The sequence below is a fragment of the Giraffa tippelskirchi genome, chromosome 1, assembly GCF_054371585.1.
Source record: "Giraffa tippelskirchi isolate mGirTip1 chromosome 1, T2T-mGirTip1v1.2.pri, whole genome shotgun sequence".
NCBI lineage: Eukaryota > Metazoa > Chordata > Mammalia > Artiodactyla > Giraffidae > Giraffa > Giraffa tippelskirchi.
This window is the reverse complement of record NC_137275.1, coordinates 137,674,129-137,699,150: the sequence shown is the minus strand read 5'-3', so window position 1 is coordinate 137,699,150 and position 25,022 is coordinate 137,674,129. Positions and strand designations below refer to the sequence as shown.

Genomic DNA, 25,022 nt, shown 5'->3' with positions numbered 1-25,022 from the left:
CGGCACTCTGGGGTCACCCACTGACCAAACCCTATCTCGAGCTTCTAGACCTAATTTAAGGCCTAGCTTCTCCCCTCAAATTCTCTGGGTCTTTATCAACCAGCTGTTCCCCTCTGGCCTTCACCCCCAAAGATGCTCAAGTATATCTCTTGCAGTAGGTACTATCCCATGACATAACAGTAAGTGCAGAAAAGAGCCAGAAGCAGAGCGAGAAACCCTGAGGGAGAAAGTCTCAGAGCCTTGACAACAGAGGCAGCCCGGTCCAGCTGAGTCCATGTGGTTTAGGGAAAAACAAACCTGTGTGGACTAAATCCCCACTCTGACACTTACTAGCTACTCAACCTTAGGCAGATTACTTTCCCTCACGGAGCCTCAGTTCCCCATTCCAAAATTTCATGTAGTTGTTGCCAGGCAAAAAATGGGTTAGGCGACAGCCACGTTTGTAAGCAATGTATCTACAAAGATGAGAAGAGTCTTTTTAAAAGCTCACATCCTGTAGGTAAGTCATTTGCAACAGCTTTAGGCTCTCAGGGGAAGATAGTTAAGGAGCATTTGGAGACAGTCAACTGGAGGAGAAATTGGAGTCTGAATTAATTCCAGAATTGCAGGCATGTGTTAAAGGCTGGAAAAGGGTGATGGTAGGAAGAATGGAGATGGAGGAAGATTTGAGAGCTATTCCAAGCGGAATAAAATAATAGGTCTCAGGTCATTTTGGACTTGAGAGGTAATAGATGAATCTTGACTCAAAACTTCTAGCCTAGGGGACAGGTATAGGCACTGATAGAAGGGGGTAACTGGGAGGAAAGAGCTGTTTTGGGTAGTGGGAGAGATCAACCTCCACAGAGATTATTCAAGTATGTGCCTCATGGACAACAAACACCAATCTCAAAGCCCAACAGCTTCTTCTTTCACAGCATCATCGAGCCCTCTTCCTCTTTCTACCCTCTTGCTTTTATCTGTAGAAGGTTCAGGGGTGACCTGAACAATCAAGTAGCTTTGCCAGACCTGGACAAACCGTGTCCACCCCAAACAAGAGACATACTCCTCCATGCATTTTTATTGGCCCTACTTGATATCTTAAAGTTAAAATGACTTTAGCCTAGAATAGCCCATGTTCCTCTTGACTGTTTCTCCAAGACTATAAGCACCCAACTATTCTCTGAAGCCACACAGGCAAAGCAAGGCAGCTTGGGCTGTTACAGTTGAAGGGTGGTGCTTCCACATTCTGAGCCCAGTAACTGCCACCCAGAGCCCAGCAGAACCTGCCTTCTGTGGAACTCCCAACCCCCAACCCAACCACTGAGCATCCTCACTGTAAATTAAGATGACATTTCCTTAAATAGTCCCTAATTTATATACAGCAAACAAATTTAATGCATGCATTTCCTTTGAACCAACAATTCTAGACATTCATACTAAGGAAATCATCAGAAGTGCACATGAGCACATGGCTACAGAGATAACTATTAAGAAATCCCTTTAGTTGGCAAAATAAAGACAGTAAAAATGCAGGGACAGTCTGAATGCAAAACAGTAAAGGAGTATTTCAATAAATTGCCACATATCTGCATAATGGAATATTATAAAGACATTCAAAATGTTTTAAAGGCATGTTAGTGGCATAGGAAAATATTTGAAATACATTTTAATAAGTGAAAAAACAACTACATATAATTTTGTTCTCAATTTTGTAACACACACACATATATATACATATATCACATACATACACAGACACACAAAAAAACTTTGGAATATGTAACTATTATATCTAGGTGGATTACAGGTGATTTTTATTTTCTTCTTTGTACTTTTCTGTATTTTCCAATTACCTTTAAAATCTTTTTGTAATCAGGTCAAAAATTATCAAAATAAAGGGAAATGGGCCATAAATACTTGGAGGGAAAAAAACTGTGATGATGATAAACATGCAATGAACATTGTTTCCTTCTGTCCCATAAGGGATATTTTTCTTGCTTGAACCCTAAGATTATCAGTCTTTCCATCTCTTGCCTGAGACACCTGAGAGCTTGGATTTCAGAGCTTTCTTTAAGTCTCAGAGCTTTCTCTCAATAAACCTATTCTTCCATGTCTAAGCAATGAAAGACCACAAAAACAGATATTTGGATACAATCATTTCTCTTTCCTTTATGCTCACTAAACTAACTTCTGCCAAAAGTTAATGACTGGATCCCTCAAGTTGCTTATTCTTTGGTTTAATTGGGGATTACATAGCAATAGACTGGAAAAAATTCTCTTCTCATTGACCTAAATTAACTTTGCTTTTGAGGTCTGGCATAGCTTCAACAATTATTTGAAAGGAAATATACATAACATATCCCAACAAATGTAGAAAACCGTAGCTGATCCCATCATTTATACATGTCTCATTAATACCACTTGTAATAAATCCCCTAAAGTCTCTAACAAAAGCTGCTATTGTCTGTAGGAGATGAGAATAGGAAAATGTTGTGGTAGGAGAGAGTTCCCTTTCCAACAAGGATGTTGGGGTAGGGACTTATATTGATAGCAAGAGTATATGTTGGCCAAGTCTTGTTTCTTATTTAACAAATCTACATACCACCATGTGCTTCTCTCCTCTGCTACACAGCTTACACACGTTCAGGGAATGACTCTCTCTGAAATACCTTCTGGCAGACTCATCTCTCTTTCATACCTTACATTTGTATAGCAAGTGATGATTCACCAAAGACTTTCATGTAAAGGATCTTATGAGATTTTTAAAAGAAGTCTAGAAGGCAGAGTTAAGATGCAGAAAAAATTCAGAGAGATTAAATTACGTGTCCAGATACTCTTGCTAGTAAGGGGTGGCCCTGGGATGAACGAGTTTTCTAACTTATGATTCAGAGTTCTATCAATAACTCTAATAATTCCATAATTCTAGTTTAATATTGAGTTTTAAAACATTTTTGCCATTCATAGGCATTTAACCAGTTTTACACCATCTCTCAATAATGACGCATGTACCTGTTGTAAGTCATCATTTCAAGTTCATTCTAATGAACATTATCCTTGGATGGTGATGGAACAGAAGTCACCATCCATAACAAGTCAGCCTGGAGACAATCAACCCACTAAAGCCCTCTGAGTAGGATGTCCTTCATTAACCAGAACTGTTGGTAACTAGAGAGTTTGACACTCCTGTCTCCTGACACCACGTCTCCTCTCCCAGTCCTTGGCTCTTTTTCTCAAGTCTGACTCTGGCATACCTCATAGTGGATAGGACCTCCAAAGAATTACCTGTCTTGTAAGACTGCTATTTGTTGATGTGTATTAATCTCCCCCTGCTCCAGTCACTCACACACACACAAAGACATACCCTAGACTACAACTGCCCTGAGATACTATGTCATATTCATCTTACTGTATCACCCCCACTGCCAGCAGGTGCCTGTTTTTTTGCTGCATTAAATCGATCAGTATATTTTTTAGTTAATTACTTGAGTGTCTATAGAAAGTACAGCTATGCAATTATAGTTATATATTTTATGATCCACTTTTCCCCCACCTGTGACTACTCTCATTTTTCTTGCACCACCAATCCTTTTATTCATTTTAATAGCTTTCACCAAATGACATTCTATTTTATTTTATGGAACAGTCATCATGAGGTCTCTTAAGTTGTTTCAACCTAAGACTCCAAGATTTGAATTAGTCTGGGAAAAGTTTGGGAAATCACTATTAGTTTATTCTATGGTTCTTATTTTTCTAGGCAGAACATTCTCTCATTTTTAAAATATGCATTCACTTCTAAATGAGGATAAGAATTTCATTTTCTTAGGTCAACTAGCCCAATATTTTTTGCTGCTAGACTCAATTTAAAATAGAAAAATTGGATGAAGACTCAATTGCATTATTTATCATAGTCACATGAGCTAGGTTATAAAATATGGTTTACAATATTCTTTGAACCATGTTTTCAAGATTTTTTTAAATAGCTTGACAATATTTAATTTTGTTAGTAGAATAAATTGTCTAGATTATTTGTTTCTTGACACGTAGATGGATCTGATAGCTAGGTGTCTTAGAAAGTGACTATTACACATACATACACACGACTATGTATAAAATCGCAGAAGGCAATGGCAACCCACTCCAGTACTCTTGCCTAGAAAATCCCATGGATGGAGGAGCCTGGCAGGCTGCAGTTCATGGGGTCACTAAGAGTCGGACACGACTGAGCGACTTCACTTTCACTTTTCCCTTTCATGCATTGGGGAAGGAAATGGCAACCCACTCCAGTGTTCTTGCCTGGAGAATCCCAGGGACAGCGGAGCCTGGTGGGCTGCCGTCTATGGGGTCTCACAGAGTCGGACACGACTGAAGCAACTTAGCAGCATGTATAAAATAGATAACCAGTAAGGACCTACTGTATAGCACAGAGAACTATACTCAATATCTTGCATTAACCTAAAAGGGAAAAGAATCTGAAATAGAATACATATACACATGTGTATAACTGAATCACTTTGCTGTATACCTGAAACTAACACAACATTATAAAATAAAAATTTTTTTAAGTGAACATTACATTAAAGTTGTGATACAGGACTAGGAAAATATAATCTCTTTGATATAGGGCCCCACATTTTAGACCTCACCCTATAGGACTAGTTGAGGAAAACTTCAAGAAAGCTAGCTAACATGTATATATCCCCCCAGCCCCACCAACACACACACTCCTCCTTCCTCAGATAGAGTGAAATTCTTTTGTAAAATATAGGTAAGGCATTAAATGCAAACTTTTAAGTATTTTGCCTATAATTTTCATTAATTACTGTCTCCAAGACAAAGGGCTGCTAAGAAAATTAAAACATAGAAGCATGCTTTTTTTGCCTTGTATTTATTGAGCAAGAAAAAGAAACGAAACAGTAAGAGATATACTAAGGAAAAGCTCCCTGTTTATACTAAAGATATTGTTTTCAATGTGATTATTTGTTCCTTGTGGGCCAGCCCTTTCCCTCAACACAGGATAAGCACAGTCTATACTCCCTTAAACATTCTGGGCTTTTCACCAACAGTCCTCCATATTAGGTCTGCTTTGCCACAGCCTTTCTTTTAAAACAGCTAAATTCACTTAAGATCTGCTAAGGAAATCATGCTCTACTGAGACAATTAAGCTTACAATTTCTAAAAATAAAATGAAGAAAGAATAAATGCGTTGGTAATGGAAAAGGGGGTGATTTGGAGTATACATTTTCAAAGATTCTTGTTTGAAAGTCATGAACTCTGATTATATTCTGATTTTCACTTACAGTCTAAATCAGAAGTTTCATATAGATGAAATAAATACTGAGTTATACAATATTAACAGCTCTTAAGAAATTATAAATATATGCTAACCTTTCCCAAAACTATGCATGTCTTCCCTTAAATCCCAGATATCAAGCCTTTCTTATGAGCAGTGCACTTTTACATCTTTACAATTGCAGCCCCCAACTCTTAAACATCCCTGTCCAGTTTTCCTCCTAGCCAGGTGACTTAAAATCCCATAACTGATATTACGTATTTGTCCCTGAGGAAAATAACCACATCACATGTTACCTCAAATTTGTATACCACCTTGGGACCTGTCTTTTTATCAAAATCTCCAAGTTTCTTTTTTATTTGCCCAATGACCACTTCTCCCTAGGTTCAAGATCTTTTCTGGCTCTGCAGAGGAACCTGCCTCCTTCCTCAGCATCCATTTGCCAGGTTCTGTTTTCATTTGTCAGTAATACTGTCTTTTGCTCAGAATTCCTTGAAAGCTTCTTGTGAAGGCAGTATACACAGAGCCCAGACAAGTTCCTTTGTTTCCCTGCAGATGATGAAGTAGCACATGTGGCCTGAGAACCCAAAATCTCTGAATACAGATCACAGTCCTATTAGTATCAGCAAATGGAATAGGTTTTCTGAAACTTGGTGTTTTCATCTGTATAATGGGACTCCTGATAAGTACATCACAGGGCTTCTTCAGGGATTCAATGAGATTGTACCTATAAAGACATCAGTACACTACCTAGCACCTCCTAAATGTGCCCTCTTAACTCTTCTTTTGCCCTCATTAAATCTTTAATTAAATGTCACTATTTCTTCTGACTATAGACTCCAGGAGTTAAGTCACCCATGCTTCTTATAACTCTTTGGAAATTCCTTGCGATAAACTCGTTTGAGTCTTCCCTAACTTCATCTCATTCATCCCTATCATGCGGGTTATAAATCTAATCTAATTGCTGGTTAAAACATGATCTTATTCACCCACTGCTAGACAAACTACAAGAAACAGCAAAAAAACACAATCATGGTTTCTGGGTTTAAAATATGCTATTTTTTTCTTTTGCAAAACTTTGGTCAAGTGTAAACATTTCAAACTTGAATTCAGCACTTTTCCCAAGCAAGGCAATCACTATATACCAATACCAATTTGGCATGCCCTTGCACAATGTGATATTCAACATAAAACTGGGTTATAAGAAGCAAGGAATCAAAAAAAAAAAGGAGAGGAGGGTAAAAAAAAATTCTAATGGAGTTCAGGACCAAAATTGAGCTGTCCAAATCTATTGTTTATATGTGGGCTTAATTTTACCAGAACTGCTTGCTCAGCTTAACATAAATCCAGGTGCAGAGGGGTGGAACGGAAGGAGGAGCCACTTCCACAAGAAGAAATATGAACTGGAATTTATACATACAGTAAGAAAAAAAAGTTCAGCTCTCATCTGAACTTTCAACTCTCATCTGTCTACATGAGCAAACTTATTTCACATATGTTCTTTCTGATTCATGGTTTCTACTTTGTGACAAGTCTTCAGATGGAGACCAAAAGTGCTCTCTTTTTGTAGCAGAAGACAGCAAGCAATTTGCTCTTCATATTGAGCCAAGAGATGACAACTAACTCACAGATGTTTCCAAAGATGAGATACTGCTGGGTTTGCAAGTTTGCTCCTTGAACACTGGCTCTCTTAGGTTGAGTGGGATCAACATATTCAGAGATCTCATCAAAGAAATCAAGGAGAGTGCAGATTATTTCTGACACATGCTGTTTATAAGTCTACTTTAGATCTTTGAGTTCTGACTTCAAGGAATACAAAGCTGACTCAGTGAGGCAGGGCATTCAAAAAAGATGCTGAATATTACCCTCACCCCATCCCGCCCTGGGAGACCTGGGTTCGATCCCTGGGTTGGGAAGATCTCCTAAAGAAGGGAATGGCTACCCACTCTATTATTCTGGCCTGGAGAATTCCATGGACTACACAGTCCATGGGGGGTCTCAAAGAGTCGGACATGACTTAGCAACTTTCACTTCACATCTCACCCTTCATCTACCTTCTTTTAGAGTTCAAACAGGAAATGAAGGGGAAAGGAGAAGAAAAGTTGTGTTGTTCACTGGCTAACTCGCATTCAACTCTGCGACCCCATGGACTGTATGCCAGGCTTCCCTGTTCATCACCAACTTCTGGAGCTTGCTCAAATCCATGTCCATCAAGTTGGTGATGCCATCCAACCATCCCATCCTCTGTCACTCCCTTCTCCTCCTGCCTTCAATCTTTCCCAGCATCAAGGTCTTTTCCAATGAGTCAGGTCTTTGCATCAGGTGGCCGAAGTGTTGGAGCTTCAGCTTCAGCATCAGTCCTTCCAATGAATATTCAGAGTTAATTTCCTTCAGGATTGACTGGTTTGATCTCCTTGCTGTCCAAAGGACCCTCAAGAGTCTTCTCCAGCACCACCCAGCACCACAGTTCAAAAGCATCAATTCTGCAGCACTCAGCCTTCTTTATGGTCCAACTCACACATCCATACATGACAATTGGAAAGATCACAGCTTTGACTATATGCACCTTTGTCATCAAAGTGGTGTCTTTGTATTTTAATACACTGTGTAGGTTTGTCATGATAACTAACCTAGAGACAGACATCCTGGAATGTGAAGTCAAATGGCCTTAGGAAGCATCACTACGAACAAAGCTAGTGGAGGTGATGGAATTCCAGTTGAGCTATTTCAAATTCTACAAGATGATGCTGTGAAAGTGCTGCACTCAATATGCCAGCAAATTTGGAAAAATCAGTAGTGGCCACAGGACTGGAAAAGGTCAGTTTTCATTTCAATCCCAAAGAAAGGCAATGCCAAAGAATGCTCAAACTACCACACAATTGCACTCATCTCACACGCTAGTAAAGTAATGCTCAAAATTCTCCAAGCCAGGCTTCAGCAATACACAAACTGTGAACTTCCAGATATTCAAGCTGGTTTTAGAAAAGGCAGAGGAACCAGAGATCAAATTGCCAACATCCGATGGATCATCAAAAAAGCAAGAGAGTTCCAGAAAAACATCTATTTCTGCTTTATCGACTATGCCAAAGTCTTTGACTGTGTGGATCACAAAAAACTGTGGAAAATTCTTCAAAAGATGGGAATACCAGATCACCTTACCTGTCTCTTGAGAAATCTGTATGCAGGTCAGGAAGCAACAGTTAGAACTGGACAAGGAACAACAGACTCATTCTGAATAGGAAAAGGAGTACGTCAAGGCTGTATATTGTCACCCTGCTTATTTAACTTATATGCAGAGTACATCATGAGAAATGCTGGGCTGGATGAAGCAGAAGCTGGAATCAAGATTGCTGAGAGAGACATCAATAACCTCAGATATGCAGATGACACCACCCTTATGGCAGAAAGTGAAGAACTAAAGAGCCTCTTGATGAAAGTGAAAGAGGAGAGTGAAAAAATTGGCTTAAAGCTCAACATTCAGAAAACTAAGATCATAGCATCCAGTCCCATCACTTCATGGCAAATAGATGGGGAAACAGTGGAAACAGTGGTTGACTTTATTTTGAGGGGCTCCAAAATCACTGCAGATGGTGACTGCAGCCATGAAATTAAAAGACGCTTGCTCCTTGGAAGGAAAGTTATGACCAACCTCAACAGCATATTAAGAAGCAGAGACATTACTTTGCCAACAAAGGACCGTCTAGTCAAGGCTACAGTTTTTCCAATAGTCATGTATGGATGTGAGAGTTGGACTCTAAAGAAAGCTGAGCACTGAAGAATTGATGCTTTTGAACTGTGGTGTTGGAGAAGACTCTTGAGAGTCCCTTGGACTACAAGGGGATTCAACTAGTCCATCCTAAAGGAGATCAGTCCTGAGTGTTCATCAGAAAGACTGATGTTGAACCTGAAACTCCAATACTTTGGCCACCTGATGTGAAGAGCTGACTCATTGGAAAAGACTCTGATGCTGGGAAAGACTGAAGGCAGGAGAAAGGGATGACAGAGGATGAGATGGTTGGATGACATCATCGACTCAATGGACATGAGTTTGGGTAAACTCCAGGAGTTGGTGATGGACAGGCAGGCCTGGCATACTGGGGTCCATGGGGTCGCAAAGAGTTGGACACAACTGAGTGACTGAACTGAACTGAACTAGGTTTGTCATAGCTTTCCTTCCCAGAAGCAAGCATCTTCTAATTTCATGGCTGCACTTAACCACGTGCAGTGATTTTGGAGCCCAAGAGAAAAATCTGTCACTGCTTCCACATTTTCCCCATCTGTTTGCCATGAAGTGATGGGACCAGATGCCACAATATTAGTTTTTTTAAATGTTGAGTTTTAATCCATTCTACCATGAGCTTCCTTGGGCTTGATGACATAGTCTTAGACTATAAAAGGCTGCCTCAGATACAGACAAATTTTCCTGGTGAACACCAGTAGAATTCCCAGTTGAAAGGACAAGGAGATTATTGCTTCCCAGAGTAACTATTTCCTTAAAATGTTCTAGGGAAATGTCCTCTGGGCCTGTGAGCTACTGCTTGCTTATGATTTCGGCTATCAGTTTGGGTTCTGCTCTGTTGAGTTATAAAGAACAAGTATGTTTCTTCCCCACCACAGCTCTTTAAAGTCTAAAAGTCCCCTCTTAGATTTATTTTGATCTTTATTAAACAGGACATCTTCATTCCTTGTATCCAATCCATTCAAAAAACAACATGAGCTTGTATAACTATAAAAATGTGGCATTGCTATCTTGAGTAGCACCAAGGAAATCTATCTGTAGGGAACAGACAGCCCTCATCCTTTCTTCTCTATAAATACTGGTTTCCAGTGCAGCTGAAAAGTAGAGTCATTTGTAGATGTCTAACACATAAACAAATGCTAGAAATATTTCCAGAAGAATCAACTTTCATGGCGTTAAGCTTTATCCCCATTGGCAGATCTCCCAAAAGAAAACTTCCTGTCCTTATTTGACATCCCGCTCTCCAGAATACAAAGCTACTCTTTTAGTTAGATAATTCAGAAGGTTGGTAATCATGAATTGCATTTCTAAGTGGGATCTACAAAGGAATTCAGTGCAGTGAGAAGGCCTATATCTACCAGAGATGAACTTAACCACAGAGCTTTATACTCAGTACAACTGTTGCAAATTAATAAGTTCCTATCAAAAATGATAAATTTTATTGAGCAGCATCATAGATTCTGAAGCCAGATGTGCAGTGTATTCATGAGATAACAGAAGATGAATGCTTTCTGCATATATCACCCTGAATTTGGTTCTTTGTGAAATACTGAACAATTTTTCCCTTTACTTTTGAGTTTATCAAAGCCAAAATACCTAATCCATTCTCAAGGTGAAGAAACAGATTTTGAGTTAATATTCACTGAATACTTTTTTCTTTTTTTACAAATGCCCAGGCTTTTATTTCCCTATTCCCACAGTCAAGATAGTCTGTAGCCTTACCTAAACTATAAAGGATAAAATGGAGATTTCAGATAACAACACATAGCTACTGAAAAAAAGTAGAGGGCTAGCATCTTGAAAACAATTTGGTGTGTTCATTTTCCACAAAGTTCCCATCAGATGTAATCAAATTCAACACACTGTACAGATGGGAAAGACTGACTATTGAAACAATTAACTATTGTGAGTCATTTCCTCAATCTGCTTTTGTTTTAGCCAATATGTCATATGGTGACAGACACTGTTAAATTTCACAAGCTTTACTGTCTTCTTGGAAATGGCATAATGCAATTGACACAGCTCAGCTTGATAAGTCTGCCAAACTGATGGTGGGGCCTCTTTACTCCTTCTCAATGCCAAAATCTAAAGATATGATACAGAGCCTATTGAAAATGAAGAGAACAAAGTTCATTTTACTCTCTCTGAATAGTCCCACTTGATCACCTGCTGGCTGTTAGTATCCTGATTCCTTTGAGTTGACATTAAGATGAGTAGCGTAAAATTTTCGTTAGTTCAGTCCGCACTATCTCAGAAAAATGCTATCACGGAGCCTGAGTTTTCCTGAAGTCTTCCATTTGCTTCATCTTGGTCTGAAAGTTTACTTTTATTTTTAAGTTTACTACTTTAGAGGACGCTAGTGTACCACTTCCCACTTTAGATGACTTTTAGATTATCAAAAGCCACTTGACCTAATCTAACTGAAATATTTTCTAATCTTGGATATGTGACTTTACTATCCCATGTGTATCCTGTCATTTGCATGTCTAAAAAATAGGGGGTGAAAAAGCATGGTGTTGTTCCAGTCCATCTTATTTCAACGAATGAAAGATTCCTAGGCAACTTCTCTTGCACAAGCTTCTAACTCACTAACCATTCCTTTATCACTCCTTCATCTGTATGGCAAAGTAGCTCACCATCTTCTACAAGTCAGCTCTGACTGGCTCTGGAGAAAGTACAGTGAGTCCTCAGAAACTCAGTAAGCCAGAAACTAGGCCACTGCCCACTTGCTAAGACTGAAGGTCTGAGCCAGCTGCAGAGCCAGCTCCAAGAAAGTGAGCCATTACTCAAAAGGAGTGACCAGTCAACTAACATTTGATAAGGGAGACAAAAATAGGCAATGGGGAAAGGATAGTCTCATCAATAAATGGTGTTGGGAAAGCTGAATAGCCACAAAATTAAAAAACGCTTGCTCATTGGAAGAAAAGCTATGACAAACCTAGACAGCATATTAAAAAACAGAGACAACACTTACCAACAAAGGTCCATATAGTCAAAGCTATGACTTTTCCAGTAAGTAGTCATGTACAGATAGTGAGAGTTGGACCATAAAGAAGATCTGAGCACCAAAGAATTGATGCTTTGGAACTGTGGTGTTGGAGAAGACTCTTGAGAGTCCCTTGGACTGCAAAGAGATCAGACCAGTCAATCCTAAAGGAAATCAACCCTGAATATTCATTGAAAGGACTGATGCTGAAGCTGAAACTCCAATACTTTGGCCACCTGATATGGAGAGCCAAGTCATTGGAAAAGACCTTGATGCTGGGAAAGACTAAGGGCAGGAGAAGGGGGTGACAGAGAATGAGATGATTGGATGGCAACACCGACTCAATGGACATGAATTTGAACAAACTCTGGTAGGTAGTGAAGGACAGGGAAGCCTGGTGTGCTGCAGTCCATGAGGTTGCAAAGAGTCAGACATGACTTAGCAACTAAACAACAACAATATATAAAGAACTCATACAGCTCAATAACAACAACAACAACAAAAAGAACAATTCAGTTAAAACATAGGAAGAGCTGAATAGACATTTTTCCAAAGAAGACATCCAAATGGCCCACAAGTACACAAAAAGATGTTCAACATCACTAATCATCAGAGAAATGCAAATCTAAACCACAATGAGATAAGACCGCACACCTATTAGAACGGTTATTATCAAAAAGGCAAGTGATACCAAGTGTTGACAAGGATGTAAAGAAAAGGGAACACTTGTGTACTCTTGGTGGGAATGTAAATTGGTGCTCCCACTATGGAAGACAGTAGGGATGATTCTCAAAAAATTAAAAATATAACTACCATATGATCCACTTCTGAGCATGTATCAAAAGGAAATGAAAACAGGGTATCAAAAAGACATCTGCACTTCCATGTTTATTGCAGCACTATTCACAATAGGGAAGATGTGGAAACAACCTAATTTCGTTTTTGTTGTTATTGTAAGTTCATATCAGTGGATAAATAAAGAAAATGTGATGTATGTATACAATGGAGTATTATTTGTCCATCAGAAAGAGGGAACTCCTACCATTTGTGACAACATGAATGGGCCTTGAGGGCATTATGCTAAGTGAGATATGTCAGACAGTGAAAGATAAGTACTGTATAATATCACTTACATGTGGAATCTAAAAAAAAGTTTAACTTGTAGAAACAGAGTAGAACAGTGGATACCAGGGATGGCAGAGGGCAGGAGGCTGGAGGGGAGAAATGGGGAGATAAATGTTGTTCAACAGGTACAAACTTGAAGTTAAAGATGAATAAGTTCTGAGGCTCTAATGCACAACACTGTCACTAGAGTTAATAATACTGTGTTTCATACTTGAAAGTTGGTAAGAGAGTACCTCTCAAATGTTCTCACCACAGAAAAAAAAGACACTGAATTATGTGACATAATGAAAATACTAACTACTAGCCAAGGCTATGGCAGCAATCATATTGAAACATATAAGGGTATCAAATCAACGTTTCACACCTTAAACTTACACAGTGTTATGTGTAATGTCAATCCTATCTCAGGTAAGCTGGATAAAATAGACAAAAGGAGTGACCATTCCAGGGAGTACAAAGGCAACAAATGATACAACATTAGGTAGAACAGAGCAGATGCTATGCAGGAAGGAATCAACATTTGGGATTCTGAAAGTGAGCAGAAAGACTGTCCAAACCTGGCAAACTGACTGGTCTCACTTCAAATTCAACCTCAAATGCACCTTGTACTTCTGGCAGTCATACTACATTTCTCTAGTACATTTACCCTCCATTGTCACAGATGACTTTTTATACCTCACCTCTTTTAAAACCTCTCCAGCACCTCCTTTCCTTTCCATTCTGATGACCTTTCTTCTTCCTTGTTTAAAAATACTGACGTGAGCAGAAGAAAACCTCCACAGATTTCTACCACTGCACCTACATACCTATCAACATCTGCATGGATGTAAGCTTACTTTATTTTCTGTGAACATACTCTCCATTCGCCTATCTGAAGCCAATGCCTCCACTGGAGCACTAGACCTTTTGTTGTCTCAAGGGTATGGATCCTACAATTCACCTGCCCTCTTCTATTCATCAAACTCTCCTCTCTACTGGGTCTTTTCCCTTCCCATACAAATATGATCTTAATTCTCCCATCTTAAGGTATATACATATATACTACCTATATATGTATATATGCCTATATATGTATATATATATCTATCTGTATATATGGAGCAGGGAGGGAGGGAAAGAGAAAGAGATACCAAGGAATCCTCAGAGATCACCTAGGCCAATGGTTCTCAAATCTGAGTCAACATTAGAATCCCCTTGGGAGCTTTCATAAGAATCCCAGTGTCACGTCTCTGGCTTCTCCAGAGACTCTGACTTACTTGTCTGGGGTATGACCTGGGCATCAGTATTTTGTGCATTTCCTAGGATTCTAATGCACATCGATTTAACCTGGATTTATCATTAAATGAAGTCATGAAAGTCAAGAGAGATGAAGCAGCCCAGGCAAGTCCAGAGAATCATTACTGGTAGAGCCAAGACAAAACTCTAGCCAAGCTGGTTCCCAGTCCACCGGTCTTTTGACAATATCAGCCAATATGTGATATATACAAATGCAATCTTTGGCAAAGAACTATAAATGCCACCATAAGGAACGAACTCTCACTAATTGTTCATCTCCACAGAGGATGCTGGCCTTTCAGTCTTCAGTCACAACAGGAGAGCTTAACTAGGATGCTGAGAAGGCGAGTGTAATAGGGAATGTGAAGAAACTCCTGCCATGGTACCCACACCAGATGTTGTAGAAGTTTCGGGGATGGTGAGGGACCCAGGGGAGGGTGCCAAGGAGCAGTATGAGGTGTGGTGTGATAAATGGACCTGTCTTTTTCCCATTACAGGAACATAGCAAGTTTCAAGAAACAAATCAGAAACCTAGAATGATTAATTGTGCGGTCTACAACGAGTCCCGTTGTGTTTGTCTATGAATTCCTTTGCTCTGCAGATCAGGCACACCAGGAGCAGAGAAACATCTGGCTATGTAGAACCTTCTGAATTTCCCGATAACCCAGTCCAGAAAAGGTGAAGAAGGGTTTTCTTTACAGGTGAACAGTAAAGGGAATCAAAGCTGGTGAGAAAAATGATACAGTGGGATAAGAACAAACGCATCAACCAAGCTGCTGTCACAGCTCTGGCTTTCTTTCCTCCTTTTCTAGACCCGCGTAGCATGAATGAGAAACAAAATACTGTAAGGAAATCACAACTTCAATCTTATGTATCCCCTCCACTGATTCAGTTGACCTGGCAATCCCCTTATCACTCTCCATAAGGAAGTTTCAGCAAAGCATCAGCCATGGAAAGCAGAGCAGTTGAGCTTGTAAGTTTCTGGGTCCAAACCCATATTTTACCCATATTTTAAACCCGTATTTTAGGTCACAAGTGACCTAAAGATTCTGTGTTTCTCCACCTTCTCTACCTATAAAATAAGGCTAATAATACCTTCCTTGGGATTCTTGTGATGAATATATGAGACAAGGATGTAAAGTGCCTGAAAAAATCAATAAAAGGTAGCCATCGTTGTTAAACAAGACGGCAAGGAAGATTTCTTGCTATTTCTCTTTATAGTGTTACAAGCATTTTAACAACACTATTTGCATACCAAGTGAAGATGTCAATTATCCACAGTTGTTGCCCCTTCCTTAGAGCTGATGAAATACACTAATAGTTAGTTAGTTCATTTTATTGAATTGTAGAGGCAGCATGACTTGGTAGAAAGTTTTAGATTCAAGTATCAGCTCTATTGCTTCCTAATTGTGAGTCTTGGAAAAGTTGCTTAATCTCTTTATGCCTCACTGGTTTTTTAGAAACGGGGAAAGAAAACATTTCATTTTCAGGGTTGTTGAGAATTAAATGTGATAATGCAAACATCTAGTACAAATTAGGTATTTAGTAAAGGATAATTGACGAGATAGCACATACAACCTTTATGGTAATAAAACTGCCCTCCATTGTGTCATGGTCTCTGGTTATTTTCACTAATTCACCACAGCATTTCTCCAAGTTAGTTTGAATTTATGTTTTTTCCTATGGTTTAATTCCACGTAAAGCTAGATAACAAGCAACTATCTCAGAATGGGTTTTTGCAGAGATTATTATCTAAAACAGGTTCATGGAGACATAGCTCTTTTAAAAGATATTCAGGGGAAAAAAAAATTTAACCTCTTTTAGTCAACCTCAAACCCTTAGAGAGTAGAAGAAGCTTTTCCATTTATCTTCTCTATGGGTAAACAATTGGGTTTAGATTAATTGAAACAAGGAGGGGAAAAAAAAGAACACAGATTTATGTAAAACAGAGTATGTCTATGATAAATGTTTCCAAATATGCGGTAAGAAAATTGGTACACTAAATATCTCTAGCCTGTCTGGGTTTCTAAAAAGCCAAGGCAGTTAAATGAGGCTGATTTATTTCCTAAAGTGGTCATTTGGATTATGTTACCAATAATGGAACATCAGTATCTCTAGAAGCAAAAGACTCAAAATACATAAAGACATTTTTATGGTCTGCCAAGCCTATTTCCAAAGTACTCTAAATCTGATACTGCCTTAGGCTGGGTTCCCTGGAAGTAGACACTGAGACAAAGATTCATGGGAAACAGTTTATTAAGGAAGTGCTTCCAGAGAAAGCACTGGTAAGGGAGAGATGAGCAGGACAGAGCAGAGAAAGACAAGCAAGGAAGGCTTTTCTCCTGGAGGTTAGCCTAGGCCTGATACTGCAGAGCACTCCGGAGGGTCAGTGACACCTCTGAGTGGTCCCACCTTGAAGGAAGCTGGAGTTTCCCTCTGGCTACACCCATCAGCCACTGGCCAGGGCCATCCTGAGAGATGAGACACAACTTCCCAGACACGTCCTGACTCCTCCCAGACTCCAAGAAGAGTCATAGGTTCTGGCTCTTTTAAGTAAAAGGCACAAAGACGCTGGGGAAAAGATACCCGGAAACAAGAAAAGGTGACCTTCCCTGGAACAGGGAGGAGATGAGAGAAAATGTCAGAAATAGTTGGCTTTTCTGTCAATTCTTCCAAAGCAATTTTTTTCTTTCCTTATACCCCAGCTTTTCTGTCATCAGTGTTATGAACATCAAACAGGAAGGTTAAGGTATATACATTAACTCTTATAAGTAGTGTATCAATCTGACTTAGATAGGTAAACTAAGAGGGAAACAAGCTAGTGTGTTCAAATCAAAAAAATAATTGTATTGTACATTTGGTTAATTCAACGTGTGCACACAGGTTGCTTAATATGAATGAGAGAATTGCTACTATTTAGCTATGCTTGCAAGACAGCAAAAATTTACAAGTATAATAGCAATTCCTTATATTAATATCCTATACACACACTTTTAAGACCACCTATATGGTTTTTGTAAATCTTTTTGCCAATGTTATTCTGCTTTGATTCTATTTATTAAAATGTAATTTCATGCCTGTTGAAACCAAAAGTAATAAAATCAACTGTGGATTCTCTATGTTGATTTAATTTCATTTTTCCAGTTACTCATTTTTATGTTGCTTGATGATATTGTCAACCCACGACAGCCTGGAAAATTCTAACAAACTTGGTCCAGCACCACAGCTAGTTTGAGAATCACCGCTTGGCCCCAGGCTACAGAGCTGAGAGGAAAAGGGCAGGAAGAGACATTTATAATAACGATGCCATGATCAAAACAGCTCTGTCTGAAACATGGTAACACAGAGTTTGAGACCGGATATGAAGTCAGCTTCATAAATTATGAACCCTAAATCAAGACTGCATTTGTTCTGTAATGATTTGAGCAAGTTTTTCCTGAAGATTGAAACTAAAAGCAAAGATACCAAAGTCAGGGTGCCATCTTGTGGCAAGAGCCACCAACACCAGGGCCAGCGGCTCCATCCTCCTCCTCAACCCCCAAAGCCAGCCTTTGCTCCCCTCAGAGCCTGAGAGTCTTTTCAGAACCCAAACACTCCTCCTTTGAAACAAAGGACTCCAGAATAAGAACAAAGCCCCTGCCTGCCCCATTTTTCTTCCCAGCAGAGCTGTGTGTGGTGAGCTAGGTTTTGAGTCAGCTTCTTTAATCATGGCACATAAAGATGCCACCTGCTCAGGGCTGGAGGAAGCCACTCTGTGGAGCAAAACACTTTTGCCCTCGGCCCCACACCCAGCTGTTTTTTCCTATGTTTCACCTGTCACAGAAAGCTGAGGAAGCAGGCAGAAACCCGGGGGCCAGCCCAGGAGTGGCTACACCGTTTGCAACAGATAGGAGGCATGTGACCGGGGCTTTTAAGTCAAGTGCTGCCACCAACAGAACTGTTTCCAGGAAATGATGGTTGTGAGGGATTTAGGAAGTCATCTGTCACCTGCTTGCAAGCAACACCACACAAATCAGCTAGACCTAAAAATGGCAATCCCATTTCAATGCCTTTTTTTCAACCATCCCCTGAGACTTAATTTAACATATAAAAATCATCTACATGAAGAAATATGTCCTTATAGTGACCACGCACGTCTCAACCTCTGCTGTTTGTATGCATAGGCAGTGGACATGAAGAGGAAAATATATAAAGAGAGGTGATCTCCTCTTCTTATACTTTTTCCTGGATTTCTAATTTTTCTAGTTTTTTAGTCATAATTTAAGACCATTTACAGAATATCCTTGTAAGATGTTGAGTTGTGAAGGACAGGAATACAACTCAAATACCTTGGGAATAGAAAGGAAAAAGAAAAGGAAATGAGTTGATTTACACTTGACTTGTATGTGGGCTTCAGGCATGGCTAGATCCAGGGGCTTACATAATGCCACTAGGTATCTGTCTTTCGAGCTCTCAGCTACACTCCCTTTTATATGAACCTTTAGTTTGAACACAGGCTATCTTCATATGGCAGGGCTAATGACAATCTGCACTGGAAGATTCACATCATCACCAGCATCTTGACCTCAAAAAGCACAAAATAGTCTTCTATGGTTACTCGAGCAGAACAGTCTCAGGGAAAACTACCCTGACCCCACTTGTGTTATGTCAGCCCCCAGCACCACAACAGAACCATGCAGAGTGGAGGACAGATGGTTCAGGAAGAAAAAGATCTATAATTTGACATAGGATACTGAGCAATTTCTATTACGTGCCTGTCTAAGAATCATCTCATGTTACTGCATTCTTGGCCCCAATCTCTACAGCCAGGGGACCAAGTTTGTTGATGGTAATACACAGATCTTCAATCTAAGCAGCAACATGACAAACAAATTTAAGAAGACCTTGTCTAAATTCTCTGGAGAAAAGCAGGAACAAGATAAGCCAAAATATCCCATCTATTGGTAGTAAGTACAGGGTACAATCCAAAAAAAAGCAGAGTCTTTGACTGTTTTTTTTATTTCCTGTGGAGATAATTAATACCTTAACTTACTTACTTACTTAATTAATTACCCACTCTTTCCTTCATAACCTTTGCTTTCTCTGTGTCTGTGTGTGTGTGTATGCTCAGTTGTGTCCAATTCTTTGTGACCCCATGAATTGTAGTCCACCAGGCTCCTCTGTCCAGGGAATTTTCCAGGTAAGAATACTGAAGTGGATTGCCATTTCCTATTCCAGAGGATCTTCCCAACCCAGGGATCAAACCCATGTCTCCTGCATTTCCTGAATTGGCAGGTGGATTCTTTACCACTGCACCACTTGGGAAGCCCCTTCTAACTCCATAATTTAGCTCATTTATAGCAGAGATGAAAAAAAAGCAAATTTTCATATTTTATGGGGAAAATAATCTGTATAATATAATACCAATGACAAAAAGATCCCAGAATAAATTTTCCTCTAGCCCTAGATCTCTTCTCATCTTACTGAATACCTTTAAGCAAGTAATTTAGCCTTTCTGGTTTAAAAAAAAAAATGAAAAGGAAAAGACAAGAAACATCTATGGGCAAAATTCTTTCTGTATCAGGATGTCAAAAGATTTTTGCTGTTGCTGTTGTTGTTCTTATATTGTAAAAATGGCTCAAAGCTGAGTACCCAAAAATGCAAGCATCTCACATTTTGAAGGTGTTCAGCTATCGGGATCAACTATCCCTCTAGGAGTTTCTGTGATGCCCTGGGACAGACCAAACCACCACCACCACCTCATTACAGGGCTGCAGGAGGAGGTAAGCATACCCAGTGGGTAGCATGGGCTGGTGGCGAAGCATCAAGAAATGTTTCCCAAGGTCCCATCCCACCCTCACTCTCTGTTCCCTCCTAGGGTGCAGAGGAGCATATTCTTAATTTCAGATGCAGGAGCCCAGGGGCTGGGGGAGGAGCACGGCAGGAGTCCTAGGTCCACCCTGGCCAAGTATGTATAGCCCATTAACAGAAAGAGTTGCTACTAAACTCACAGTCCTTTGCTGTCTCGCAGTGGTGACTAGGGAAATTATTAGGACAATAATGATTCCCCGTATTAAGCCACCTACAGACACACTTGTACATGTGCGCTTGTCTACATCTATTTTTAAAAGTCTGAAAAGGGGTATGACAAGTGCATCCCAAAAGGACACAGATGGCCCCCCACAGGAGCTCTCTGGTGACAGCAGAGTCCCTGAAACCCTTAAACCTCAATGATCACCATGACAACAGTATTAGACAGAACTGGGTGGGCCACCTGAGCCAGAGTTCCCGGGGACCACGATCCCTTCCACTGGCATCTCAGCAGCTACCCAAAGGGAGTTCTACCTCCCTATCCTTCCTCTCTGTCCCTGAGCAGGGAATGAGCCAGCACCACAGAGACAGGCCAGGCCTCCCTCTCCTTCCCAAACAGCCAGGATCACAGCCCAGGCCCATGCTGAGAGCAGAAGAAGATGAGCTGGATACTGAAATCACGAACAGGGCTGGAGGCTGCAGGACAAGAGACGGAAGCGTCAGCGTGATGGAGGTGAGCGTAGCACCCGGAGAAGCAGGCAGGACTGAAGCCCAGGTGAAGAAGCTGGACCCCAAATGGAGTCAGAGCCTGGGAAAGAAATTTCTGAAGTAATCTTCATGGTGGGACCTGCAGTCTGGCATCTTTATTGGCCAGTGGCAATCCTCTTTATATAGAGATACAGTAAAGAAAGGAGACTGGTCCCTGGCCCAGTATGCCAGGGGTTAATACCAGCTAGCTGTGTGTTCTTGGGCAAGTTGCCCAACTTCTCTGAGCCACGGGTTCCTCATCTTAGAATGGAGACTATAATAGTACCTAACCCAGAGGACTGCTATGAGAATTTAATTAGTTCAAATACTTAGAAACATTACTGGCACCCAGGAAGATTACATTAGTACCAACTATTATCTCTTACCCAGAGTGCTTCCTCTCATAACTAAAAGAAAATGATGATTTCCAGAATAGATTCTATTAACGATGACAAACTTCTCGAATAAACAGAATCTAGGTGGGTCTCTGCAGCAGAAGAAACTCAAATCACTGAAGGACTGAATTACTATTTTGCTATATTCCCACTTTATTAAATGGGCTTCCCTGATGGCTCAGACAGTAAAGAATCTGCTTGTAATGCAGGATACCTGGGTTCAATCCCTGGGTCAGGAAGATCCCCTGGTAAAGGAAATGGCTACCCAGTCCAGTATTCTTGCCTGGAGAATTCCATGGACAGAGGAGCCTGGCAGGCTATAGTCCATGAGATCCCAAAGAATCAGACACAACTGAACGCTGACACCAAGTATTGTATTAAATACATAGTTTGGTCTGACCTATTCCAGGATAAACTAGTAAAACCTTAGTTTGGATTAGAAAATATTTTAAAATATTTTAAGATTCTGTAAGATAGAAAATAATGCACTATCTATATTATCTAGTTTCTTATCACAAAAAAAGGAATGTCTTTCTCTTAGCACTTGAGCAAATGAACAGAACTGAATCCAGAGAACCACTCTTCTCTACTATAGCACTCTCCACTCAGCAGCCAGAATCACCTTTCAAAACATGAGTTAGGACTTTCATCTCCCACCAATCCAAACTCCCACCAATCATGTGCCAGGCCTCACCCTATCTTGCCAAGACACCTCTCCAGCTTTCTCACCCTGGCCTCCCAACCCCTAACTACACTGGCCCTATCCTTTAAGCCTGCCAAGCTCTTTCCCTCCTCAGGCTATTATACATGCCATTCCCTTTGCTAGAACACTTTTCTTTCTTTCTTTCTTTTTTTAATTAGTTTATTTCCTATTTTTTAACTTTACAATATTGTATTTGTTTTGCCATACATTGATGGCCTACTCCTACCCCTCATTCAGGATACAACTCAGATGCCACCTCTTAGAGAGCCTTGCAGGATCACCTTTTTAAAAACAGCTCCCCCATTTCTCCCATCACTGCACCCCTGACTTTATAGCACTTACCCAGCAACTCTCTCACTTTGTTCCTGACCCCCTAGCATATAAACTCCCACCAGAGTAGAACTTGGCATATCTTATCTACTGCCAAATGTCCAGTGCCCAGAAAAATACCTGGCACAAGGGAATACAGAAATCTTTGTCAAAGGGAGAGAAGAAAGAATGATAAGGAACTCACTTTCTAAGACAGCCCATTTCATCCCTCAACTGAAAACTGACCAATTTGTCATTCATTGTATCCTAGTGCTCTTAGTTCTGAAGCAAAATATGGAACACGTGTACCATTTGAAATGATAAAAAATTGTTGGATGGACAGATGGATTTTGGTCTTAGTCTGTGTATACCAGAACTCTTACACACTGTTAAGTCACTTTTAAGTAAATAAGCATTCAGAAATAAGTACAATTCTTTTCATTCTTTTGCTCTCCATCTGTCTTCTCTTTGTGTCATCGTTTGTCAATTAAAAGACACATTTCAGGTGATCAATGAATATTTTCTTGGCTAGAAGTCTCCTGTCAATGTCAGTCCTTAGTAAAACATACCTGAATATTTTCTATGTATGGAAAACTGTTACCATGATGCCTTCTCCCCACAGGTCTATAATATATTTCATTTGTATCAAGTAAGCTTTCTAATTTCATCTCCCAAACAGTAAAATCGCACACCTTCTGCACAGTATCCAGTCATTGTCCTTGGCAGTTCCAAAAAACAGTCCTTACTTCAACCCCTTTCTTCTTTTTCAGATAAGATGGTCTACCCTCCTCCAAACCAGCGCCCTCCCACTCCTTATGCGCAGCTCCCATCCTCTGGCCCTTTCTTTGTCTCAGCTGTCATTTTTCTTTGCAGCACATCGAAAATGCCAGGTCCTCATCTTCTCTAACAGGTCCCACCCCCTTCAGAGGTGGCATCAGCAACATCCAGAGTGATCAGAGCTCTGCAGCTCAGCTTCATTCATCAAAAGCCTATCCGCACATCCCAGCTCTGTGGGCTGATTTGCAGTCATTTGGTTTTACAAGAAAACTAACCATGTAGAGTATCTGAGATGAGATGAAAGAAAAAAGAAAAATGGCTACAGACTTAGTCCTGAAGTCTCATCAGGAGAGGCAAGGAGCTCCTGCCAAGAGGATTCAACATTGCCCAATGACTTTCCCATGGACAGGGTTGCAAAGAGTTGGACATGGCTGAGTGACAAAACAGTGACTTTTTAGATGGAGGACACTCCTTACCCAAGAGAGTCAACAGTGGCTCGGAACTCATGGTTGTTCTTGAACTGTGGCCCCTGCCTTGTGCTCTCTGCACATCCTGTGGGTGTGTTAGATACACACCCACAGGAGCATACACATACACGTATCTTGCTCACTTTATAGCAAGCCCTCTAGCCCTTAGCCCAATTTCTGGTCCATCATAGCAATGGCCAACATCTTTCATCTAATGACCCTGTGTTAAACATTCCACCAAAAAAAGATCTTTTTGAACCCTTCCAGCTACACTATAACTATTATTTTCTCCATTTTACAGAAGAGGATTTTTTTTCACAGATTTATCTTTTCTTATCTATTTCTCTTATTTAGTCAGCATCCATAAATAAGCTTTTATTACCATAATTTTTTAGCAAGGAAACTAAGAAGTTAAAAAACTGAATAACTGAATAATCAAGGCCACCATTTGGTAAGTGCTGCAGGCTGGATTCAAAACAAGGACTCTCTAACTCTGACACCCATGCTTTCTCTTTGATAAGCTGCTGCCTGCTTCCCCCAAGTAACCTGCCATAAAAAATCTAAAACCATACAGCTTAATGATCAAGAATACATTTTAACAAAAAGAGAAGTAGATGTACACAATAGCTGGGATGAGTTAGCTGCTACAGTTGAATTTTAACTGAGCTTCTGTAAGCCAGCTAGAGCAAAAATCATCAGTACTGGCCTGGTCCTCTGAGTGAGCCAGCATAGAAAAGCTGCATTGGATTGCTAATTTTCTGTATTTGGCAGATTCAGTTTTTAGATACCTAAGAATACTGTGCAATGCCCTGTCCTGACGTATTAGAAGGGATGCATTTTAGAGTTGTCAGAGGGCTTCCCAAGTGGTGCTAGTGGTAAAGAACCTGACTGCCAGTGCAGGTAGATGTAAGAAACGTGGGTTCGATCCCTGGGTTGGGAAGATCCTCTGGAGCAGGGCATGGCAACCCACTCCAGTGTTCATGCCTGGAGAATCCCATGGACAGAGGAGCTTGGTGAGCTATAGTCCATAGGGTCACAAAGAGTCAGACACGACTGAAATGACTTAGCATACACAAAGTTGGCAGAACTAATATACATGTAGAAAATAGGGGTGATTTACAAGAATTTGGATGCCACCCTTGTGCAGAGCCCAACATGTGGAATAGTGGAGACAGAAAGAGGTCTTAACAGAGGGAAATGAAGGGAAAAGAACAAGCATTAGCTAGGACAATCTGCCACCTCCTCTCATCCACCCAGCAGCCCTGTGAAACAAGGATTAACAGTCCCCATTCTACATCTGACAGCGCTAAATGCCAAAACAGAACTAGAGGAATACAACTTGAGGCTAGATCTGTGGCCCCATTTCCAAAGAGTGAAAAGATGGGTGTCTTGATCCAGTCCCAGCCCTTGCTGATTCTGTGACCTGGGGCAAGTCACAGA

At 40.3% G+C, this 25,022-nt stretch overlaps 1 protein-coding gene across 15 annotated transcripts; it reads left to right on the top strand.

Annotated features, from left to right (window-relative positions):
* Window positions 1-1,222: 1,222 nt before the first annotated feature.
* Window positions 1,223-23,848, top strand: LOC145509400 (uncharacterized). 15 transcript variants are annotated; one of them, XM_081498041.1, is made up of 8 exons: window positions 1,295-1,786; window positions 14,679-14,738; window positions 14,892-15,095; window positions 15,207-15,367; window positions 19,505-19,573; window positions 20,056-20,156; window positions 20,804-20,917; window positions 23,212-23,848. In XM_081498041.1, the coding sequence occupies exons 6-8, from the start codon at window positions 20,100-20,102 to the stop codon at window positions 23,395-23,397; spliced, it is 357 nt and encodes a 118-aa protein (XP_081354167.1). In that variant the 5' UTR covers window positions 1,295-1,786; window positions 14,679-14,738; window positions 14,892-15,095; window positions 15,207-15,367; window positions 19,505-19,573; window positions 20,056-20,099; the 3' UTR covers window positions 23,398-23,848. The 15 variants fall into 15 exon arrangements, 2 of the variants coding, with proteins under 2 accessions (XP_081354167.1, XP_081354171.1); XR_014056086.1 differs by lacking the exons at window positions 19,505-19,573; window positions 20,056-20,156; window positions 20,804-20,917; window positions 23,212-23,848 and adding an exon at window positions 17,539-17,856 and having other exon boundaries at window positions 1,265-1,786; window positions 14,892-15,072; XR_014056089.1 differs by lacking the exons at window positions 19,505-19,573; window positions 20,056-20,156; window positions 20,804-20,917 and having other exon boundaries at window positions 14,892-15,072.
* The last annotated feature ends 1,174 nt before the right edge of the window (window positions 23,849-25,022 follow it).

Bases quoted from the DNA above. Each gene is read 5' to 3' on its own strand.
- LOC145509400 (XM_081498041.1), top strand. From the start codon at position 20,100: ATGCCCTGGGACAGACCAAACCACCACCACCACCTCATTACAGGGCTG. The intron at 20,157-20,803 runs GTAAGCATACCC...CTTCCCAAACAG, and splicing joins TTACAGGGCTGCAGGAGGAG to CCAGGATCACAGCCCAGGCC. The intron at 20,918-23,211 runs GTGAGCGTAGCA...TTTTCTTTGCAG, and splicing joins GAAGCGTCAGCGTGATGGAG to CACATCGAAAATGCCAGGTC.